At 44.0% G+C, this 21,712-nt stretch overlaps 2 protein-coding genes and 1 long non-coding RNA gene across 13 annotated transcripts in view; 1 reads left to right on the top strand and 2 right to left on the bottom strand.

Annotated features, from left to right (window-relative positions):
• Positions 1-432: 432 nt before the first annotated feature.
• Positions 433-3,839, bottom strand: LOC107323115. Of its 2 annotated transcripts, none has more exons than XR_001559157.2 (2): positions 3,537-3,839; positions 433-2,651 (listed from the first exon to the last, which is right to left on the bottom strand). It is a non-coding gene; the product is annotated as an uncharacterized LOC107323115 (long non-coding RNA). The 2 variants fall into 2 exon arrangements; XR_001559159.2 differs by lacking the exon at positions 3,537-3,839 and adding an exon at positions 3,242-3,525.
• An 8,869-nt stretch (positions 3,840-12,708) lies between these two features.
• On the top strand, positions 12,709-15,497 carry ATP5PO (ATP synthase peripheral stalk subunit OSCP). The gene is made up of 7 exons (XM_032448807.1): positions 12,709-12,834; positions 12,930-12,980; positions 13,057-13,167; positions 13,612-13,741; positions 13,856-13,968; positions 14,919-15,005; positions 15,317-15,497. Exons 1-7 carry the CDS (start codon positions 12,748-12,750, stop codon positions 15,428-15,430), a joined length of 693 nt encoding a protein of 230 aa, XP_032304698.1. The 5' UTR covers positions 12,709-12,747; the 3' UTR covers positions 15,431-15,497.
• Positions 15,498-19,446: 3,949 nt separating this feature from the next.
• ITSN1 (intersectin 1) overlaps positions 19,447-21,712 on the bottom strand; it is a 115,872-nt gene continuing 113,606 nt past the window's right edge. For 7 of the 10 annotated variants that reach the window (XM_032448798.1, XM_032448787.1, XM_032448804.1 and 4 more), the window contains one exon: positions 19,447-21,686. In XM_032448798.1, the coding sequence (XP_032304689.1) occupies positions 21,538-21,686 (149 nt within the window). In that variant the 3' untranslated portion in view covers positions 19,447-21,537. The remainder of the gene's footprint in view (positions 21,687-21,712) is intronic. The other 3 variants (XM_032448792.1, XM_015881806.2, XM_015881827.2) reach the window with 1 other exon arrangement.

Raw genomic sequence — 21,712 nt, 5'->3', positions numbered from 1 at the left:
CAGATATTCTTTCAACAAGAGCATCTACCACATTAAGCACTCAATGCACCGAGTTTAAGAACTGGACTTCTTTTCAACTTCATTACTTAGTTCATGAATTCTGCATTATACTTTGTGTATGTGGCTCAAGTCCTTCACAGGGAGGCTTCCAAGAGACATTTCTGTCATGTTTACCACCCAGCAGGCAGGCATCTCAAACATTATTCAGTGGTCACCACCTAGACGAGGAGGGTGTTCCATTAACAAGGTAGCAGGTGATGGTTAATTAAAAGCTTGTCTTGAAACACACGTGCAGAGGAGACAAATTAACAGTCTTGTCTCATTCTTTTATTTATCTGTTCTTAGGGGTTTAGCTCATTATTTTGTACTGTTTTTTAAAGTACTGAAGATAGTCAAGGAGACTAATACCCACACAAACACATGCACATCATATCTGATTCCATGTAATTTTTATTAAGTGCTGTTTTTCACTTTTGTTTCCAATTATAGTTATTGTAAGAGCTCTTCCAGGCAAAGTAGGTGAAATGTAACCTCTCTGACATATCACGTTCCCATTCTCATCTTTATGTAAGAGTTTCCGAGTAAAACTGGATGATGTTTCTTACACTTACCAGTAAATATACATGTAAAAGAAAGAGAAACATGCAAACAATTTCTGGAGGAGACTTGCATTGGATTTTGTTTTTGTGGGTTTATCTGCAAAGAGCTTGTTTTGTTAGAGCTGTTTTTCAGATTACATTGACCTTGAGTCATTTGGAGAGAAAGAGGACTGACATCTCTTGTGGCATGAAAGAATCCAACCAACCCTACTTCTTGCAAATCAATAGAAGAAAGGGAAAAAATGAAGCTGTGATGATCAATTTAAGGAAGGGTTACTTCTTCTTTAGGGAAACGAATGTAGTTTCATAGTGACTATAGAAGAGTTTGTAGCAGCCTCCTCCCTTGCTTTATCTCAGTGGATGCCTACAAAACTCAATTACTGAGTGATCCTCTCCCCAAGCCAGGTGGTAATGAAATTATTATACAGTATTTCCAATTGCTAGCACAACCCCAAACTTGTAAAATGTTGAGACATGCCCAGAAAATGTAGGCAAAAGTAGGCAGGGCTGCTGTTTAATAGTAGTCATAATAATAAAATGTTAATGATACCGAAAACGAAGTGGTATTTACTGTGAAACTCACAGAGAGGAAAAGTCCTTCAGCTATTTTCTTTTCCAATGTCATTCGAGATTAGCTTGCTTATTTTTACTTCTGCCTAGCACAACACTCTTTCTGCTTTCTGCACAGACTGAGATGCTCGCATGTGTTGTATTCAAGTCTGTTTTGTTATAAGATGTAATTTATCTTCTAACCTTCACTGCGATAACTCTCAGCCCTCGGGAAGGGCTGAGACAGGTTGTCATTTGTATTATCACCCCTCAGAGATCTTGCAGCAGGTATAAATGACATTTATGCTCGTAGTACCTTCCACTGCTGAAGTCCTAGTGTTGGCAGGAGCCAGGCATGGCACTGTCCTAGATATGGGCTGGGTCCAGCATTCCTTCATCAGTCACTGGAGTCCATCCGGCATAATTCAACTCTGTGAATGCGCGCAGTAACAGGTCTTGCAGTCATTTACTGGGCCCTCATTTACTTGAAGTTTAACAGCTCAGTCAGTTGTCAAGTGTTTAAGCTGAGAAGCTTTCTGAAGTGACAGAAAGATGTGCAAACGGATGGTGAAATTCTGCAGATTTTTTCATGCACCTTAAATTTTACTGCGACTGCTGTCAATATTTGTCAAATTTTATGGAAGAAATCTCTTGTTAAGAAAAAAAGAAAAAAATAACATAACTGGGTAATCATTCCAATTAAATCTCTTCTGTTAAAAAAAAAAAAAAAAGATAATAATAAAAATTCAGGTTTTTTTCTCATCAACAACAATGGTGGCAAAACCAGGACAGGCCTGTAGATGTGCCTGAAGCACAGCTGTGGAAGGGATTGTATTTTACCTTCCTGTAGTAGTAGTTTTTACTCCAAAGTGTTACATCCGGATCCTCCTCTCAGTACAGTTTCTGAGCATCTTCTCCTAGGATTAAGTTGGCCTCACATACGCAGGCTGAGGAGCCCAACAGAGGAGCTGAACCATGGGCACCGAATTCACTTCAGCCTGCCATGGTTTGGTGAAAAGCATGAAAGCTCTGTTGCTGTCTTTGTTCTGCTGTTGGACAAATGCCACTGAACACTTTGAGAACAATTTCTGTATCAAAGTCCTGTGAGATCTGTAGTGTTAGGTGTGTGCTCTATTGTAGGGCAGTCTGGTTTGTCTGATCCCACCACCTACCATAAAATGCAGCAAGGTATGCCTGCAATACAATGAGTTAAGCTAAAACTAAATTTCAGAACTTTTAAAAGTAATTGGAGGGCAAAGCACGGTTTTGCTGACTCCACCAGTGCTGCCATATCTGCAAGTAAAGATGAGGGGCAATGCAGTGGTTCGTCTCACAAGCCGTTGTGTATTTTGACACTGTGGTTTTCCCCTCTTGCTTCCCTCTTCAGTTTGGCTTCAACAATGTGTTGGTCTGCAGATGTTCAGTAGAAAAACATGGCATTCAGATGCCAGAAATGATCTGCTGCCTTTTATCCGCTCTTTTGCGTCCTTTCCTTCTTGCCACCTGGTAATATTACAAGTAACAATACGTCCAAAAAATGAGTATTGTAGATCCAGGGATTTAAGACCTATCAAAGCCCTTTTCTGGGTAGACCTTTTGCAGAGGGCCCTTTTGACCTCGAACGAGATAGCTCCTGATTCTGTCTCTGCATACCTGAAATGAGCTGTAGATACCATCTCCTCAGCTGCTCTGAGGATCAGGCTCCCTGTTGTTTACCTTCTGCAATAACAATTCAGCTTCTTATAGAATAGGACTAGTTTCCTCCCTCCCTCCCCCCCTCCCCCCTTTTTTTATGCACATGCAACAGCTCGGTTATGCAATCATTTCAGGGAGGGGGCTTGGCAGGCAGTCTCTGCTACAATTACACTCATCAATCTAGAAAACTGTCACTGGTGTTTGTGATATGGGCTCTCATCCACAATGCCCTGGAGTGTAGGAGCCTCCCAAATAAATAAATAAATTAAGTCCCCAAATGTCGAGGAAATTTCCTTTTCTTTGTGTATGCAAACATGTGGTCCTTGCATCAGGATTTGCTTATATGAGTCACAGAAAAAAAAAAAAAAAAAAAAGGAGGGGGAATATATTGTACTTACATTATTATGTCTGTCACATAATCTTCACCGCCTGGTTATTTATTAATTTCTTTGTGCTAAAGCCAACCTGTAGCCCATCTCAGGCACAGAAAGTGTTTATATCTCAGGAATCGTGCCCACATTTTACATCCCAGGAGCTCAGCTCAGCCTGGAGCTGCCTGTGATTCCCATTACGGAGCAGCACGCATCCACCTGGGAGGAAGCACCCCTCAATCTCCCGTTGCCAACTCTACCTGCCAGCAGAAAATTAATATTTCATAGCCGATAAAAAGAACTGGAAGCAGCCTCACCGTACCGTAGTAGCCGGCGCCGTGCGTGATGTATAGCTTGCTGCCTAGCAAGGTTGCTAAGCAACACGGCACCATCCACGAAAATCCTGCATCAGCTCGTGGTGGCTGGTGGGGCGGGCTGGACGTGACACTTGGCACACGGAGCAGTGCGGAAAGAGGAACGCTCAGCTCGGGAATATTACAGCAGCCAACCGATACACACCCTCCGTTCCGCTCCCCGCGCTGCTCAACGACATCACAATGCAGCGGGCACTGCGATCATTTTCCGCTGGGGAAAAAAACAAAACAAAACAAAAAAAAAAACCAAAAAACCCAACAAACACAAAAACCCACCCTCCCCTGCCTGCTTCCTGTTTCTTAATGCTCTTCAAACCTGATTTACAGAGTAGTGGAATTTTACAGCTGCATCCCGTGATGCTCTTGCTCTCAATCCCATGGCCTGGCTCATACCTCAAACTAACCGTAAAGTCAAATCACAATGATGTGACTCACTATTATAATAAAAATAGATCTTGTCAAAGCAGTCATGAGCCCTGGATGCTGGAGGGTGTTTTAGTGTTGGTTTTTTCCCCTATTCCTCCCTCTCCTGGCTCCATAGTTTTTGACATTTGGAGGTCCATCCCATGTTAGGGAGTATCTGGGTGAGCAGGCAGGTAGGACACATGCTTTTGTAGACCAGAATAAACCATGCTGAACTGCACTCAAGTCTAGCTGAGGTTCACCGAGCTCCCAAACCAGAGCTTCACAGAAGAGAGAGGGCTTGGGGGTCCCTAACATCCCACAGGCAAAGGGCAGGATGGCCACAGAACAAAAGAGAGGAACATTTTTAAGAGGGTCTTTTTCTAAGCCTAACAAACCTTTTACATAAATATATACACACACACACATATATATTTGTATATATAAAATGTTCATGTTTACACACCAGCTGTTTTCAAGTGCAAATATTCAACTGTAGCACTTAACTACCCACAAGGACCAAAGAAGCACCGCTGCAGGAGGAGACCACATAGTGGAACAACCCAGACACCAACTGAGAAAAGCAGGGCTCTTGTCTCAAGACCAGCAGCTCCTGCTAAGGCCACAGGATGGCTCAGCATCAGCTAGGAGCAGGGAAGTGGCAGGACAAGTGAGAGCTGCTTCAATGTGGCAACAAGGACGCGTGGGTTATAGTTGAAGCTCCACAGGCACATCTCTAATAGCTCTGCACAGCAAGCACACCTGATATCTCAGGAGATGCCATGCTGAAGGAGAGCAGCTTTCACTGGTGCAAAATGATCTGAATTCCCTCAGCCTCAGCTGCCCAAACCTGGAGAAAGGACTGACTTTGGTTACACCATCAATATAGAAAGTGGCAGGTGAGGGAGCAGGAGGTAGTTCCCTGTTTAGACGTACTGGATCTATTTCAGCTCTGTACAATTCCACTGGTGTCAGTGGCATTACATCAGGGATAAAACCAACCCATTATTAACCTGGCCATTTCCTCTTATGCCCTTGATTCAGGAAATCCCTATGCAAGTGCATGGTTTTGGTCATGTGAATATTCTCACTGGAGGCAGTTTGACTGCTCACATCCATAAAAAACACCAGCATATGTACATGGAGGGTTGGGGCCTAAAACAGCACTGGAGGGAAAGGAAAAACAGAAGTAGGGTGAGAATACCTGAGAAACAATGTGCAGGGAGGGTCTGTGAGAGGTGCCTTTCCACTTGGGTGACAGCAATATTTCAGGCTATGTTTTCTAAGCTTAACAATTTCTGTGAGACAGCAGTACCTTTAGGGAAACATTTTTAAGGTATGACTGCTCTAAAGGGAGAGGGAAGGTGAAGAAAATATTGAAAATATCATTAAATGTTCCTAAAGTATTTAAAAAAAAAAAAAAGAAGAAGTTAACAAAGAAGCTAGTTATGCAAAGGCCCTTTGGGGCCTGCAATCTATGTCTGTAACTTCCATAACCTTGCCCCGATTCCTTCTCCTGCACTTGCAGGGAACACCCAAGGGGGCTTCGTAGGAAGCCTCAACATATGTGCTTTTCTGCACTGCTTCTGGCTTCATGCTTTTGCTGTGCCTCCAGAAAAAAAAAAGTACATGAGCCAAATCATGACTTCCAAATACCGAGAATTATGATCTCTAACGATTGTCATATGACAGTAATGCTTCACAGAAATCTTCTCAACAGTCACTCTCATGTATATGCATCTTGCTGCAGGAAAATACTAACCAAAGAAATGTGGCTGATGAATCCTTGTTCAGTTTCTGCTCTACACCCAAACAGTCTTTTAAATTCCTACATACAAAAGCACTGCTCTTACCAGTTTCTGAAGACCTTTCCGAAAAGTCTATGTCTATAATTTAATGCCTGGATGCAGGATGAAATGTATTAACAAATCTTGACCTATCAGATTTAAGCCTTCAGCATGTGATCTAAATAAGGGTGACTTTCACAGATAACATACCACAAGATAAGTGATTCAGTGAAGCTCCTGAAATCAGCAGTTACTCTGGTTTGCAGAACAGTAAATGAGATCAGGTCTGACATAATAAATGAACCTATAAAGAAGGTGCTCTCATACATTGCAGAACAAGCTAAAGAACAAGAGTCAGCAGGCCTACTGAATTCAGTTGCAACTATTCTGAGTAATTCTTGCTCTGTAGTAATTATGCCTGTGACCCCTCAAATACTCTTTAATTTTTCACATTTATAGAATCATAGAATCACAGAATGGTTTGGGTTGAAAGAGACATTTAAGATCACCTTATCTCAACTCCCTGCTACATAGACAGGGACACCTCCCTCTAGACCAGGTTGCTCAAAGGCAAATCCAGCCTGGCCTTGAATGATTCCAGAGAGGGAAGGGGCATCCAGAACTTTGCTAGGAAACATGTTCCAATGTCTCAGCCTCACCCTCACAGTAAAGATTTTCTTCTTATTATCTAGTTTAAATTATTAATATTCAGCCAAAAAAGGGGGAAAATGCCTTCTTTATTTTACCAGCTGCCATGCCCACACCATTTTCCCTTATGAGCAAGTGGACTGCTTAAATTTGCTATGAAAACAAACAGCTCGGTTTTGCCTCTACGTTCTGTTCCAGGTTTATGTATGCGCTGTTCAAATGAGAGAGACAGATCCATGAAATTCATTTCACAGGGCATTGAGCAAATGGAATGTAGAATAATGTTCTTTAGTTGCTGACATATGATCAAATGCAAGTTTGCTAAAAGGAAAGAGAAGGAGACACGCAACAGCTTTGAAATGGATAAAAATTGCCACATTAACCATAGTTAATAAACGAATACAGTTATATTATTAGTATTGGCTTCCCTCTTGTGGCAATGAGCAAACTGTAGTTCTAATATGTAACTAAAATCTGCTGAGGCATCTGTCTAATACAAAATGCTGCAATGTGTTCATTCAACACTTGCATCCAGGATACCTAATTTCAGTTCAAGGCAGATACAAAGACCTACATGTGGCAAGTGGGTGGCAGGCTGGGATCTCAGGTCTGTGGAAATACCACTGACGTGAATGTTTCAAAGACTTACCCTGGTACAATTCAAGCCAGTATCTAGCCTGAGTTCAAACTGAAGGAAGAGACACTTTCCACTTGAAATTATACTTTTAATCCTGCAAGAGAGTTAACTAAAGTGCTACGGGGCTGATAGAGTGTCTTGTGTTCTGGGCCTTTTCAATGGCCCCTGCTGAGACTTACAGTTTAGTGGTCATTTCTGTGACAGACCTCAAGGAAACAGAGCAGCATCTCTCATTCCCTGCATACATCACCATTTTGACTCCAAAAGTGGGACAAGAGATAAGATTCTCCTTTATTTTCTCCATTGCCCCTTGCACATTATCATAACTGATATTTGTGAATTTACAACTACTTTATTAACAGCAGCATGAGTGAGAAGGTTGCTATTAAGAAAGCGTGTTTCATCAATAGAATTTATAGCTCTTTGTAAAGAGCGTTGGTCTCATTCTTTCTTTTTTGCAATGGGAGAACCGAGGCACAGAATAATTAGAAGCCAATCAGTGGGCCCAAAGCAAAGCTGAAAATAGATCCCAGCTCTCCCGAGTCTCAGTGCAAAGTTCTTGCTGCTACTCTGCCAGTATGTGAGATGGCAGAGCTCAGCTCTTAGCACTGCCTGCACCAAACCATGTCCATTATTTGCATACTTTCCGAAAGAAGTTCTTATTACCGCTGATATTTTGTGGACACCCTCGAAAACAGCCAAATATTCAAGTGAGCCCTCATCACCTTTTCCAGAGGAAAGGCCTTTTTGATGAGGGCTTGTTTTCTAATCTATTAAAACGGCATAGCAGTTTGCTCTTAAATATATTTTTCAGGCTTATTAGACTATCCTAAAAGAGACACGGAGGAGATATTTTAACAGTGAAGCTAAAAGCACTTAATTGTGATGTTTTTTTTCCCTTTTACAATAGATTACTATGGTAGTTCAGAAAAACATCATAATGATTAATCATTTTATCATATATGCTATACGCTAGATTGAAAACTCCTTTTGAGGGTAGGAAAACGTAGGCACAGGTACTTGGTTCTGCAAATAACCCTACAAAGAACCTTCAGTACAGTGCTCTGACGCTAAGGTCAGTGAGTTCGGCATCCTAGATCAATTAGAAGGGCTGATTTCCTGTAACAATTGTTGTGGTTCTACAGTCATTTTTGCGGTTTGGAGGGAAAATAAATAAATAATCATGTGTGCTGAAAAACACTTCTTTTTTTTTTAATGGGAAAATGAGTCAGGTCTTCCCTAGGCAGTTAGGTTTTAGCAGGTGGGTCACTCCACCTGTAAAGGGTTAGTCCCCGAGGAGTTCTTGTGACAGAGCACTTGAACTTACCTGCCGAGGCAGAACAGCTCACGGAGCCGAGGTTTGGAAAATAGCCAAATGGATTTGATTCAGTGAGAGCACCAACTGCTTCCAAGGATGAAAAGGGCAGCCCCTGGGAGAGAAAAAAGCAACACTTCCTTCAGACAGCTGCAGGAACAAAACCACAGTAGCAACAGGGAGGTGAGGTGGGTCATAGCTTTTCTGTACACCATTCCCTGAACCTAAGGAGTGCTGTGAGTGAAAGCCTCCTTGGATTCTTGTAAATAACATAAACTTTTTACAGAGGTCAGGAACTTGTTTGCAGCTACACCCTAGTTGTTCTGGGACCTTCCCATGCTGCTGAGTGTGGGAATCCCAGGCACGGCCAAAGGAAAACAGCTGGGTGCAATTGCTGACTAGCAGGTGCAGAGGAGTGCTCAAAACAAGCTGAAAGCTAATGTTTCAGGTGAGTTGAAAGGTGAAGGAGCAAAGTACTTACTGCTTTCAGCCTTCCTTTTAAGAATTTTGATATGCTAGTTAAGTTATTGGGGGTTTTATGGTGTTGTTGTTTATGTTTTTTGAAGGAGCTGCCCACAGTACGGTGGAGGGTAAGTTTGGCATATTTTGTGGAAGAAAACAGATATGCTCTCATCATTGTGAGGACACCAGATGTGCTGTAACAAGCTTAAACTCATTTTAACACTACGTGCTGCAAGCTCTCTGTGAAACGGTCTATGTCTTACTATGAGTTTTATGAGACCTCATGCAGATGTGCCCTGGTTAAAGCACATCCCCACTGCCACTGTGGCAGAATAATAATGAAGAATCATCACGTTTTTTCTAGAGACATAAAAGTGCTGATTACTGTAGGCTCTGTGGCTGTTAGGCTGGTGTGAAGCCCATGTCCTCAATAAGTATAAAGGTCTGTTCAAATGAATCTAAACTCACACCAATTATTTTGAAAATTGAAGCAGAGAGAACTTATTTTGCAGGATTTCAGTTCTGGTTGGTCTCAACAGGAGAAAAAATGCGATGTTTATAGCATCACTATGTTTACTAAGAACAGTTACTCTAAGGTTACAATGCTTCAGGCACTGATCCTCCACATAAACTGGCAGAGCTGTAAGTGGATGTTCTTCCAGGTGTTTCCAGTGGAAGAGCTTATAAACAGTTATGTGCTCAAGTGCTTACTGGTATAGGACTTACATCAACAAACTGAAATGATGGACAGAGGTGAATGCCAAATGATGAGGGCCTGGCACTACAGGGAGTTCAGATCCTTTCTAGGGAGGAGAAAACTTGTAAGATACCCAGATACAAGAACAAGGTTTATTAAGATTTAAATTTTCCTCCCTAGGACAATGCAGAAAGGTACAAACTGTTTATCAACTGGGAGATAATAGTTGTTTAAAATTAATTGAGAAAGTTGATCTGATTTTATTTCTCGAGAGCATTATCAGGATTTGACCCAATCACCAGCTCATTAAAGTACCCTCAGCTCTCAGTGATGTGACTGGCCTCAGTAAGACAGATTTTCTTATGTATTACCATAGAATGTAGAATCATAGAATGATTTGGGTTGAAAGACATCTTAATGATCGCCTAGTTCCAATCTGCCTCCATGTTGCTTTGACTACATTGCTCAAAGCTCCATCCAACATGACCTTGAATACTTACAGGGATGAGGCAGCAACAATTTCTCTGGGCAGCCTGTGCCAGTGTTTCACCACCCTGGCAATGAAGAATTTCTTGTTTACATCCAATCTACATCTACCTTCTTTCAGTTTAAAGCCACTGTCCCTTAACTTACCACTACACTCCCTGATAGAGTCCCTCTCCATCTTTCCTGGAGGCCCCCTTAGGTACTGGAAGGCTGCTATATGGTCTCCCTGGGGCCTTCTGTTCTCTGGGCTAAACAACTTCAGCTCTCTTAGTCTCACTTCACAAAAGAGGTGCTCCATTTCTCTGATCATCCTTCTCTGGACCCACTCCAGCAGGTCCATGCCATTTTTTCACTGGGGACACATGAGTTAGGTGCAGGTAAAATCAAGGGAAAAGCAGAGGAGGAGAATCTCCTCCCTTGACCTGCTGGCCATGCTTCTTTCTATGCAGCCCAGGTTATGGTTGGCCTTCTGGGCTGCATTTGCACACTGCTGGGTCATGCTGAGCTACTCATCATCCAGCACCTCCAAGCCCTCCTCAGTTGTATTCAATCCATTCTCTGCCCAGCTTGTACTTGTCCTTGATATTGCCCTGAGCCAGGGGCAAGACCTTGCACTTGTCCTTGTTGAACTCCATGAAGTTTGCACAGGCCCACCTCTCAAGCCTGTCAAGGTCCCTCTGGATGGCATCCCTTCCCTCCAATGTGCCATCTGTGTGACACAGCTTGGTGTCATCAGCAAACATGCTGAGGGTGTGTTCAGTCACACTGTTCATGTTGCCAACAATGGTTTTAAACAGTGCTGGTCCCAGTTCCTGAGGCATGTTATTAATCACTGGTCTCCACCTGGACAGTGAACACAACACTTTGAGCACAACCATCCATCCAATTCTTTATCCACTGAGTGGCCCATCCATCAAATTCATGTCTCTCCAATTCATAGACAAAAATGTCATGTGGGACAGTGTCAAACACTTTGCAAGTGTCCGAGTAAGTGACCTCAGTTGCTCTTATCCACCAGTGTTGTAACCCCATTGCAGAAGACCAACAGATTTTTCAAGCACAATTTAGCCTTACTGATGCCATGGTAGTTGTCACCTCCTTATTTTCCATGTGCCTTAGCATAGTTTCCAGGTTCTACTCTATAATCCTAACAGGCACAGAGGAGAGACTGACTTGCCTGCACTTATTTCCTTATTTTCCCTTCCTCAGAATTCTGAGGCTGCACCTCAAGTACTGTGCTCAGTATGGGGGTCCTCACTACAAGGCAGACATTGAGGCTCTGGAATGTGTCCAGAGAAGTGCAATGAAGCTGTGAAGGGTCTGGAGCACAAGTCTGATGGAGAGCAGCTGAAGGAACTGGAGTAGCTCAGTCTGGAGAAGTCTCAGGGGAGACCTCATTGCTCTCTATAACTACCTGAAAGGAGGCTCTGGAGAGATAGGGATCAGTCTCTAAGGTAACAGCAACAGGGCAAGAGGTGATGGACTCAAGCTTTAATAGGTGAGGTTTAGGTTGGATATTAGGAACAATTTCTTCTCAGCAAGAGCACTGAGGAAGTGGCACAAGGAGGTGGTGCAGTCACCATCCCTGGAGGTGTCCAAGAGCCGTGTTGATGTGGCACTGAGGGACGTGGGCAGTGGGCATGGTGGGGGTGGGCTGAAGGTTGGGCAGGGTGATCTTACAGGTCTTTTCCATCCTTAATTATTCTGTAATTCCATCCAACCTGGCCTTGAGCGCCTCCAGAGATGGGGCACCACAGCTCCTCTGGGCAGCCTGCACCAGCACCTCACCACCCTCTTACATCTAAACTAAACCTCCCCACAGCAAATAAGCTGCATACAGCTGAAAGAGCTCAATCCCAGCATCCAAAATTAAAGCATATTGGTGGCATTACCTTACTTCTGATGGGACGCTAGCCCGGCTATCTTACTCAGACCATATTTCCTGAAGAGTGCCGCTCTAATTCCCTGGTTTTGACATAACTTAAGCGAGCACTCCTTTTTCAACCTGTAGCAACAGCATCATCTAGCGCCTGGAGCCTGCTCTGCATGCTTGCAGCACGGTTGCCCTTAGCACAACGCCGTGCGTTCAGCGGTTCAGCAGCACACAGGAGCGGAGAGAGCAGCCCAAGGCCGAGCATAGGACTGTGGCACACTAGCAGACGCCTGGCCACGTTTATCGGAGGGGGGAGAAAACGGCTGGTTGTATTGCAGGAGTGGTTTCACCCTGTTAAAGAACAGACATATCTTTGAGGCGGGAACAGCCAAAATCACAGAATCACAGAATGACCCGGGTTGGAAGGGACCTCAAGGATCATGTAGTTCCAACCCCCCTGCCTGGCAGGGCCACCAAACATACACCNCTGGCAGGGCCACCAAACATACACCTTTACTAGATCAGGTTGCCCAGGGCCCCGTCCAACCTGGCCTTGAACACCTCCAAGGACGGGGCATCCACAACCTCCCTGGGCAGCCTGTTCCAGGGCCTAACCACTCTCCTAGTGAAGAACTTCCCCCTAACATCCAACCTAAATCTTCCCTCTTTTAACTTAAATCCATTTCCCCGTGTCCTGCTATTGTCAGCAGAAAAATCTCCCTGTGGAGAACGTGTGTGAAGCAGCTGAGGGCAGAGAAAGGGCGGGAAAAGGCCTCAGGCCTGACAGCCCCACAGCGCCTCCCCCGCGTCACGGAAGAAGCCCCGCGGTACTACACGTACCTACAGCCGCGCATGCGCACTTCCTCGCCGCCGGGCCCAGGCGCAGCGGTGACCTCGAGCGGCGGTGGGAAAATGGCGGCGGCGGGGATCGCTCTGAAGGTGAAGCGGGGCCGGGGGGAGAGGGGGCACGGCGCGGTGCGGTGGGTCCTCACCTCCTTCGTGAGGGGGTTGGACAGCCGCTGTGTGTCCCGTAGGTGCGGCAGCTGAGCACGTCGGCGGCACGGCCGGCTTCCAAGCTGGTGAAGGTGAGCGGGGCCGGGGGTGGGGGGTTGGGGTCGGCCTCCCGTGTAGGGCCGCTCTCAGACACCGTCTGTCCCGTAGCCGCCCATCCAGGTGTACGGGCTGGAGGGCCGCTATGCCACCGCGCTGTATTCCGCCGCCACAAAGCAGAAGAAGCTGGAGCAGGTGGAGAGGGAGCTGAGCCGGGTGTGGGTAAGGCTGCTGGGCGAGCCTCAAAGGTCACGGAGGGGCTGGGGGCCGCCGTCTGTCTGGTGCTTTTAGGGCGATCCTGCATATTGTGTGACATGTACCGGGCCTGCCTGTGCTCTGAACTCCTTCCCTAGTGCCCCTCTGTGGCTTTCTGAGCTCCCTGAAGCTCTGCCATACTGGACACGGAGTCATTTGATATGTTTTTAAAAGTCACTAATAAAACTGTGAGGATGCAGTCCAGTTAATCAGCTCTTGTAGCCCACAGCTGTATGTTCTTAGGCTGCTTCGATCTACTGAATGTTTCCTCTCTATGAGCTCTACCTGGAGCTGCCATTTCATTTCTCATCTGCTCTCTCCTGCCCTGTATCCTTGATCAAAGAGCAGCTGTTGCCTGCGTAGCCCTGAAAAACTTGTGGCCTTTACAGTGTTGCTTGTGTGTTCTCTTAGACTCTCTTGAAGGACCCTAAGCTGTCCAGCATTGTTATGAACCCTCATACCAAGGGCACGGTTAAACAGAAAGCTGTCAAAGACGTTTTAGCAAAGGAGAGGATGTCCCCTATTACCGTCAACCTGATGAGTGAGTACACATTTACTTTGTGAAACATCTGATGCTGCTTGTGATTAGTTGTTGCTAAGTGAATCTGCTCCTAGTGGGTGTGCTAAACCCTTCTAATACATCTGCATCTTCCAGACCTGCTTGCTGAAAATGGCCGCTTGCGCTACACTCCAGGCATTGTTTCTGCCTTTGGGAAGATCATGAGCGCGTTCAGAGGAGAAGTGCTGTGCACAGTCACCACTGCACAGGTGGGTTTGGAACCTTGAGGCTGAGTTTAATAGGTATGGGCATAAAAGGCAAGCTTCTTTGGCTGTAGTATAATCAGCTTGCTTCATGAGCAATGAAGAAAAATCTCATCTCTACAAAATGCTTTAATAGTGTTTCAATATGCAGTAATTATTGGCTAGCGATTATACACATTCTTCTTGTTTCAGCCTAACGAGTAGCATCTTTTTCTATGTGTGAACCCAGGGGCTGATGAAAGTCAGCCTGGTCTGCAGATAAAACTGCCTCCGCTCTTCTTTTTGTCATTAAGAATACACTGAACAGGTTAGAACTAACAGATCAGCTCTTTTCTGTAGTGAGGCAGATGTCTGAAGTGAGATCAAAAAGCTCTGTAAGCTCAAATGCAGATAGTAACAGTACAAAGGGGGATGGCTTTAAACTAAAGAGAAGAGATTTAGATTGGATGTCAGAGAGAAATCCTTTCCCCAGAGGTTAGTGAGGCGCTGGCACAGCTGCCCATAGAAGCTGTGGTGCCCCATCCCTGGAGTTGCTCAAGGCCAGGTTGGATGGGGCCCTGGGCAGCCTGAGCTGGTGGGGGGCAGCCCTGCCCACGGCAGGGGTTGGAACTGCATGATCTTGAAGGTCCCTTAAAACCCAGATAGATGTGTCTTTTGTTGAGTGCTTAGTTTATCGAGTCAGGACTCTTGATGCTTGCTTTCTCAAGATGTTAACACCAAGCAGTTGCTGGTGATATGTGTGCAGATGACAGCGCAGTACTTCATGAAATAGAAGGAGCACAAGATGCTGCTGTTTCTGTGCTGTCATTTGCTTATTGCTATCCAAGAAGGCGCTTCCTCTGCCTTCCTGGGAGTGTCTTTGATGGAGTCTGAAGAGAAAGTAAAGGGGGTTCTCATTATACCATTTATTTTTTTTACGTGCTTTGTTTTCACTGTGTCTGTGCAAATGTTTTCAGCCCTTGGATGATGCCAGCCTTACTGAGCTAAAGAGTGTTCTGAATGGATTCTTGGCTAAAGGAGAGGTCTTGAAGCTGGAGACCAAGGTAGGAGGTTTTGATTTGTAAATACACCTTGCCAAGCTGTGCTTCTTGCGCTCTCTCATCTTTACAAAAAACAAATGAAAGAGGAACTTTGGGACACTGTTGTATACATTCATTTGGTTGAATTCAGCTGCTCTATTATATACTTCTATGTTTTCTTGTACGCTTTAATTACTGAAATCTTAACTTTGAAATGCACTGATTGCAAGATTATCTAAATAAGGCTCTTTTAAAGCTGTTCACGCTGTTAAAAAAGAAAAGTATAAGGGTAACAAGTATTTGCTAATGGAGTTTCTGTTCAATCTTTCTTCTAGACTGATCCCTCAGTCCTTGGTGGAATGATTGTCAACATTGGGGAGAAATACGTGGATATGTCAACAAGGTCAAAGATCCAGAAGCTGACCAAAATAATGAAAGAGACTGTCTAACAAGCTGTCCTGTTTGCTCACGGTGAAACCTGTCACAGGGAAACAATAAAACTGTTCTTCTCCAAGAGCTGTTGTAGAGTATTGATTCTAATATGTAGCAGTGGGAGAAAGATGATGAGGCCTCCAAAAGCTTGCTAGGGAGAGGTTAAGATGTTTGTATCTTAAAACTACATATAAAAACATTCAACACAGGACCTTGTGTTACATTGGTGTTCTAATGACAAGGCTGTGTGCGCCTCCTTCTCTTTAATAGGATGTTGAGGATATTGACCTCAGGGCAGCTGGCCAGATGTAATAATTATTAACCAAAAGGAGGGGGCAGCCCAGAGAAGGACCTTCTAGTCCTGTTGTTAAAAGAACAACCAATCTGAAGACTCATTTAATGTCGTCATGACCGTATCACTGTTCTTCAGTGCTTCTCAAGAACATCATCACAACAGGCTGTTCAACTGAAAGTAATAAAAAAAAAAAACAACAGTGTTTATTCTTGCATAATTTCACTTGCACAAATACAGTCTCGTCTGTGTCTTAACAATTAGTGCAGACCAAAGTCTGACCTGCAGCTTCCACCTCAGTGAATGCAGTCTGGGACGCAGCGTAATTCCTCAAACAGGTGAATGCATGTTGAAGACTCGTTTCATCTGGCACTGCCCGTAAACAGAATCATTTAATCGAGTGCAGAGGAGGAAGTAACACATTCAGAGCAACCAGAGTACAGTTGAACTTGTCTTAAGAGAAACAGCGGCATCCAATTTGTTGTTAGTTATTCATGATACCCATTAGAAATGTTATTATACCTGTTAGAAATGCCTTAAAATAAGCCCGTTTCACAGTATGGATGTGTTCCTGTAGGTATAGTTAGATGCAATGTAAATGAACAGTACAAGTGAAGAATTAGATCTTCTCTGAAAAAAGGAACCATTTCTCCTACCGGTCCAGCTCTTAATACATACCTATAATAGTTATTTTATAATGCCTTTGTAATTTTTAAGATCTTACAAATACTACATATAGTACAACACTTCCTTTCTTAAGAAGAAAAGGAAACTAATTGATACCATTTGTTTGGCAACAACAAGTGCACTAAAAAGTTACACCACCATCATGGTGGGGATTCCCCAGTTCTAAATATTAACATGGAAAAAATACTACCGCTATCTTGTCTCAACGATGTACCGACAATGAATAAAAAGTATCCATGAATAATTCTGCAAAGCCTGTTGGAACCTAGATCTATTTTGGCAAAGTGAGGACTGGAATAGGGTATTCCGCTAAAGCTGGGGGTTAGCCTGGTGAAAAGCATTAAGCCTTTACAAATCGTCACCCAAAGAGGAATTGCTTCAACCCAACTCGGGCGCTTCACGCTGCCAAAAGCAGCGCACTCACTCATCTTTCCATATGCTCCTCACAGGGTGATCTGCTCTTAAGATACTGTGTGATCAGCACTCTGGCACCAGGAAAGCTCCGTGGTCCTGTGCCCAACCTTTTCCCTTCCCCCTGGCAAGCACAGGTTCCGCTACCAGTCCCATCCTCATGGAGCAGGCACCGTAACTGGGAGGGATTTCACTTCCAGTCCATCACACGATGGACAATCCATCCCGCGCTTCCTGATGGGAGAAGAGCCTGCTGGCTACCAAGCTCCTGTTTCCACTCTGCCGCTGTTTTTCCCCTATTTTCCTGCAGCCCAGCCTTCCCGTGTCAGCTGTGCACACCACAATAGGCAGGAAAGCCTGAGAGCCTGACAGAAGGGCTCTGAGGAAGCAACAACGCCTTGACTCACACAGCAGGCTGGGATCACAGATCCAACGCTAAATCTGGGCTTAGCAACACTTTGCAGCTCTACAAGAAGCTCAAGGATTCACCTACAGTGGCAGCAGAACCTTTTTCTGACATCTATGGCATGCAGCTAGGCTACTTTAGCATGTTCTTTATTCATTTAAGTTCGGCCTTAAATATATCTGCCTATGCACAAAAAAATAATTTCCCAAGAATGGCCTTTTTATTTTAAAATATGTAAGAGAACAAACAAAACCGTTTTTGTTTTAGATTGACTCCGTATTTGACAACAACAAAGTAGCTATATCCTTATATATACAAATAATCACATGTATATATACGTATATATATCTACAGATACATCGATATGGTCATAGGACAGGAGTGTTTGGTCTGAACAAACGCGGGGTACGCGTGGAATGTACATACAGAGCAAACGGCTCAAAGTGAAGGTGAGTTCACCTGATTCCCCACTGTTCTGCATTTAAAAGGGTTGTGACTGCTCAGCTGGAGCAGTGAGACACCACAGTGCAAACGGAGCAGTACGAAAGCAGACCCCGCTGTTGCGGTGAAGGTCTGGACTCATCACATCTTCATCTGGAAAATGTATTTAATAATATTACAAAAACGTTGCTATCCACAATGTTCTTCCCCCCAAACCCAAACTCACACGTAACAAAAAGTGTTGGTTTTTTGTTTTCTAAAGGGTAAAAATATTCTAGAATGAGCATTTAAAAAATTCCTTCATAAAAACTCATGTTGAGAAGATATATAATAATTAAGTGCATCTAGAAAAAGCTCTGTAATGTATGGGTCACATTCCTTAGGGTCAGCCCAGCGATGTGCTCCGTTCCTTAAGGTGCCCATGTCAGACCACCAACTGCACACAGCCTCTCAGGGCCTTACAGACCGCCTCCCTACAGCACTGATCTTGGGGAAATAGTATTTCCAAAGCCAAGACCAGCTTCATGGTTTTTATTTTACAGTGCTTCCAAATCATTATAACTTGCAGGTATATGACTTACTATTACCCTGGTAAATACCATTCTGGAGAGTCCGGTGGCTATAACCCAATGACCACGCACTTTCAGAAAGACAGGGAAGAAAATAGATCTGCAAAGAACATAAACTCATTTATCTTAACCTTGACTTGTTTGATGCTCTCTTCAGGCACTGCGATCTATCGGTCCTTATAGAATGTGAATTGACTTTGTAAGGCAGGCTCTTTGAACTCATCCCTGCATCTCCTGCATAGCACATGAGCATCCAGTCAGCTTCTAGTATGCCTATGTTCTAGCTGGGACACAAAGGTAATTAACTGCAATGGATCATAGCCTGTGGGATGACAGGGTTGGAAGGTGGAGCTCACAGTGAGGCCCTGCTGGGAATGTGTGTAGTGCAGCCCTAACAGAGGAGAGCTGAACATGCCCTGGGCTTAGAACCATAATATCATTTAAGGTTGGAAAAGACCTCTCAGATCACCCAGTCCAACCATCAGCCCACCCCCACCATGCCCACTGCCCACGTCCCTCAGTGCCACATCCACACGGCTCTTGAACACCTCCAGGGATGGTGACTGCACCACCCCCCTGGGCAGCCTGTGCCACTGCAGCACTGCTCTTACTGAGAAGAAATTGTTCCAAATAACCAACCTGAACCTCCCCTGGTGCAACTTCAGGCCATTCCCTCTTGTTGCATCACTGTTACCTGGAAGAAGAGACCCAGCCAGTCCCACAACTCCATAACACATGAAGTCCTGGATGGACAAGGGAAATTACAAGAACAGATTGCAACTTAGAAATCCATGAGCTGAATCCTACCCCTTCATTATCATCACACATGCATGATACGGGAACTAAACATTTCTGTGCACTGAGGACAAATTAGAAACAACAAGCAATGGTGGTTGGGAAGGTGCTCATTCATGTTACCGCATGAAAAAAATCCAATCTGATGTACCCATGATGGGGTCACAGTCCAAGAGGAGCCCCCACATCTACCTGACAATCACTTCCAACAGCAATTGAATAGCAGAGGAAAATGCTGCAACTTGTGGCTTCTTCTGGAAACCTGGACTGGATCTCTGCACAACATCCATGGTATTTTGTTCCTATTAGTCTACTTATTTGTTGCTGAAATTCATGCTATGGAAAATGATACGATAAACATGATCCGACTTTCTCAACACTGAGAGGAATGTTCACTGTATGTCCAGCTACTGAGTAAAATTAGGACAGCAATAAAAGGTTAGACAATGACATTTAATGTTACCCATTAATAGATTTTATCACTTTGTTTTTAATCCTACCACAACAATGTGTATCTTCATATACGTTATATTTAATAAAATGTATTGATATGGAATTAGGAAAACATGGGTTTAGTACTATTTACATATTTTAATCGAAACGATTTTCTTAACAACATTGAAAAATAGAAACTTAAAGTTCTCTTGATTGTGTTTTCTGCCAGTTAGTGGTAACCAAATGCGTGCCCAGGAAGTTGCACTCCCTCTCAAATGTGATCAGTCAAAAGTTTGTAACTGAAGCGTGTATTCTCTGTTTTTTCTGTTTCAAAAAATACATAAGTATGTCTGTCATTTCTGATACAAAATTCTACACTATCATCTTCAATAAATAAATAATAAAGCGATTCTGAAAAGTATGAAATGTAAACTTTGTCGTCCCTCCAACATACTTTTTTTTTTTTTCCCATTGCTTGAAACATTACAGTGGTCTCGTAGGAAATTATAATACACAGACACTTCCCAGCACAGTTTACACTTACTACCATACTGTATCTACCTATTCGTTATGAATATATCCTAATTTCCTAATGGAAATCAATAAGAATTGTAGTGCTAGAGAACACCATCTATACAGGGAAGGTGGAAACCGGTACTGAAAGGACATGCAAGGAACATCAAAACCTAACAACAGGCTCCACGAGAACATTCACATGCTAATGGAACAGGCTGACACCTCCCATTCAGAATAAAGTCATTACAAAAATACCAGTGTATGCATGATAGGTAATGAACAAAATGATTCCAGGCAGAACAAAGATGAATTTTACTCTTAGGGCTCTGTCACATCCAGTCCTAGCAAAGCACTTAGTTGTGTACGTAAGGGAAACACTACCTATGTGTGCACTTAGAGACAGACGCTTTGCCGAACGTGGGAAGTTTGCTGGACATTGGCCTGTATGTGTGCTATGTGTTGAGTTAAACACACATAAAACCTTTTGCGTTCCCCAAGATGAAATGACATCACCCTGGGTTTACCCACTCCATCACACGATCACAAACACTCCGTTCTGCTCACGTCTACCATCTTTGCCACCAACTTTGTGACCAGCCCAGTTTGCAACAAACACTGCTGTGAGTGACAGCGCTACAGCCCTGAATTCAGCAACATGATGTCGAACGCAGTCAGGAACAGTCCAGTTTAATAACTGGTCACCACCGATTGCTTTGCAAACTAGTCTATGGGGCAGAAATGAGCTTCCTGAGCTAGAGCCATCATTTTTTTTCCTTCCTCACTGCAGGTGACGGAACATCCACCTGCACTCACACAACTGAGCGGCAGTAGTAAAACAGTATTGAAGTGGTACAGCACAACATTCAGCAGGGCTCTATCGTTCCGTCCTTCACTCACTGTTCAAAGTCTTCTTCCAAAGGTACTGAGTGGGTGGATTCTTCTGGAGTGCAACTCATCTCTGCGCACAAGGCCTGCACGGAATTTATTTTGGGGGCAATGTGAGTCATGAAGTGGTATGTTAATAGAATCTTCTCTGTTTATAGATATAGACTATTTCTTTTCTAAATATTTTCAGTATCGCCATGAAGATCTCCAGAGATCTTCTTACTGCATAACTGTTTGTTCCATTCACAAAACATTTACACGCCACTTTGCTGAGCAATAGGCACAGAATTCCTTATGGGGGAAAACCCTGCAGACAGCCACCAAACATACCAACACTGCCTTCTTCATGTCAATTAACGAGTAGAGTAACTGGAGCAAGCACGGGGACCTGTGCGGTGTGCCAGCAGCACAACAAACAACCAGGTTACTTCATAAACCCAGGAAACCATCATCAGGTTCCACATGGAGAAACTGAGGGAGACTTCCTCACTAAACTGGGACTCGTTTTTCAGTGAGAATTATCAAGGCACAAAGATGCTCCTGTTTGCTTTGATAACCCTCTTGTGTGTGAAGGGCAAGCAGTAGTTTCATACCAAACCGATCAGGGTTTTGTGACAGCTTCTGCAGATACCTACATTGCAGTGAACTCAGACCAAAACAAAAAAAAAAACATTGGTCCCTTTCCTTCTAAGGCTCATCAAACAATTGCAGGTCTAGTCGGACGACTATCTCTCCTGTTGGGACTTCGTGGAGAAGGAGACACTTTGTAACTGGTCCCTTTGAACCCTGATCCTTCTTAATGTCTGCCACACGGATCTCTGTTCTGCCCAGAAAGTCTGAAATGCAAAAAGACGGCATGCTT

The sequence above is a fragment of the Coturnix japonica genome, chromosome 1 (assembly GCF_001577835.2).
Source record: "Coturnix japonica isolate 7356 chromosome 1, Coturnix japonica 2.1, whole genome shotgun sequence".
NCBI classification, from domain to species: Eukaryota; Metazoa; Chordata; class Aves; order Galliformes; family Phasianidae; genus Coturnix; species Coturnix japonica.
This window is presented reverse-complemented; position numbering and strand designations above follow the sequence as displayed.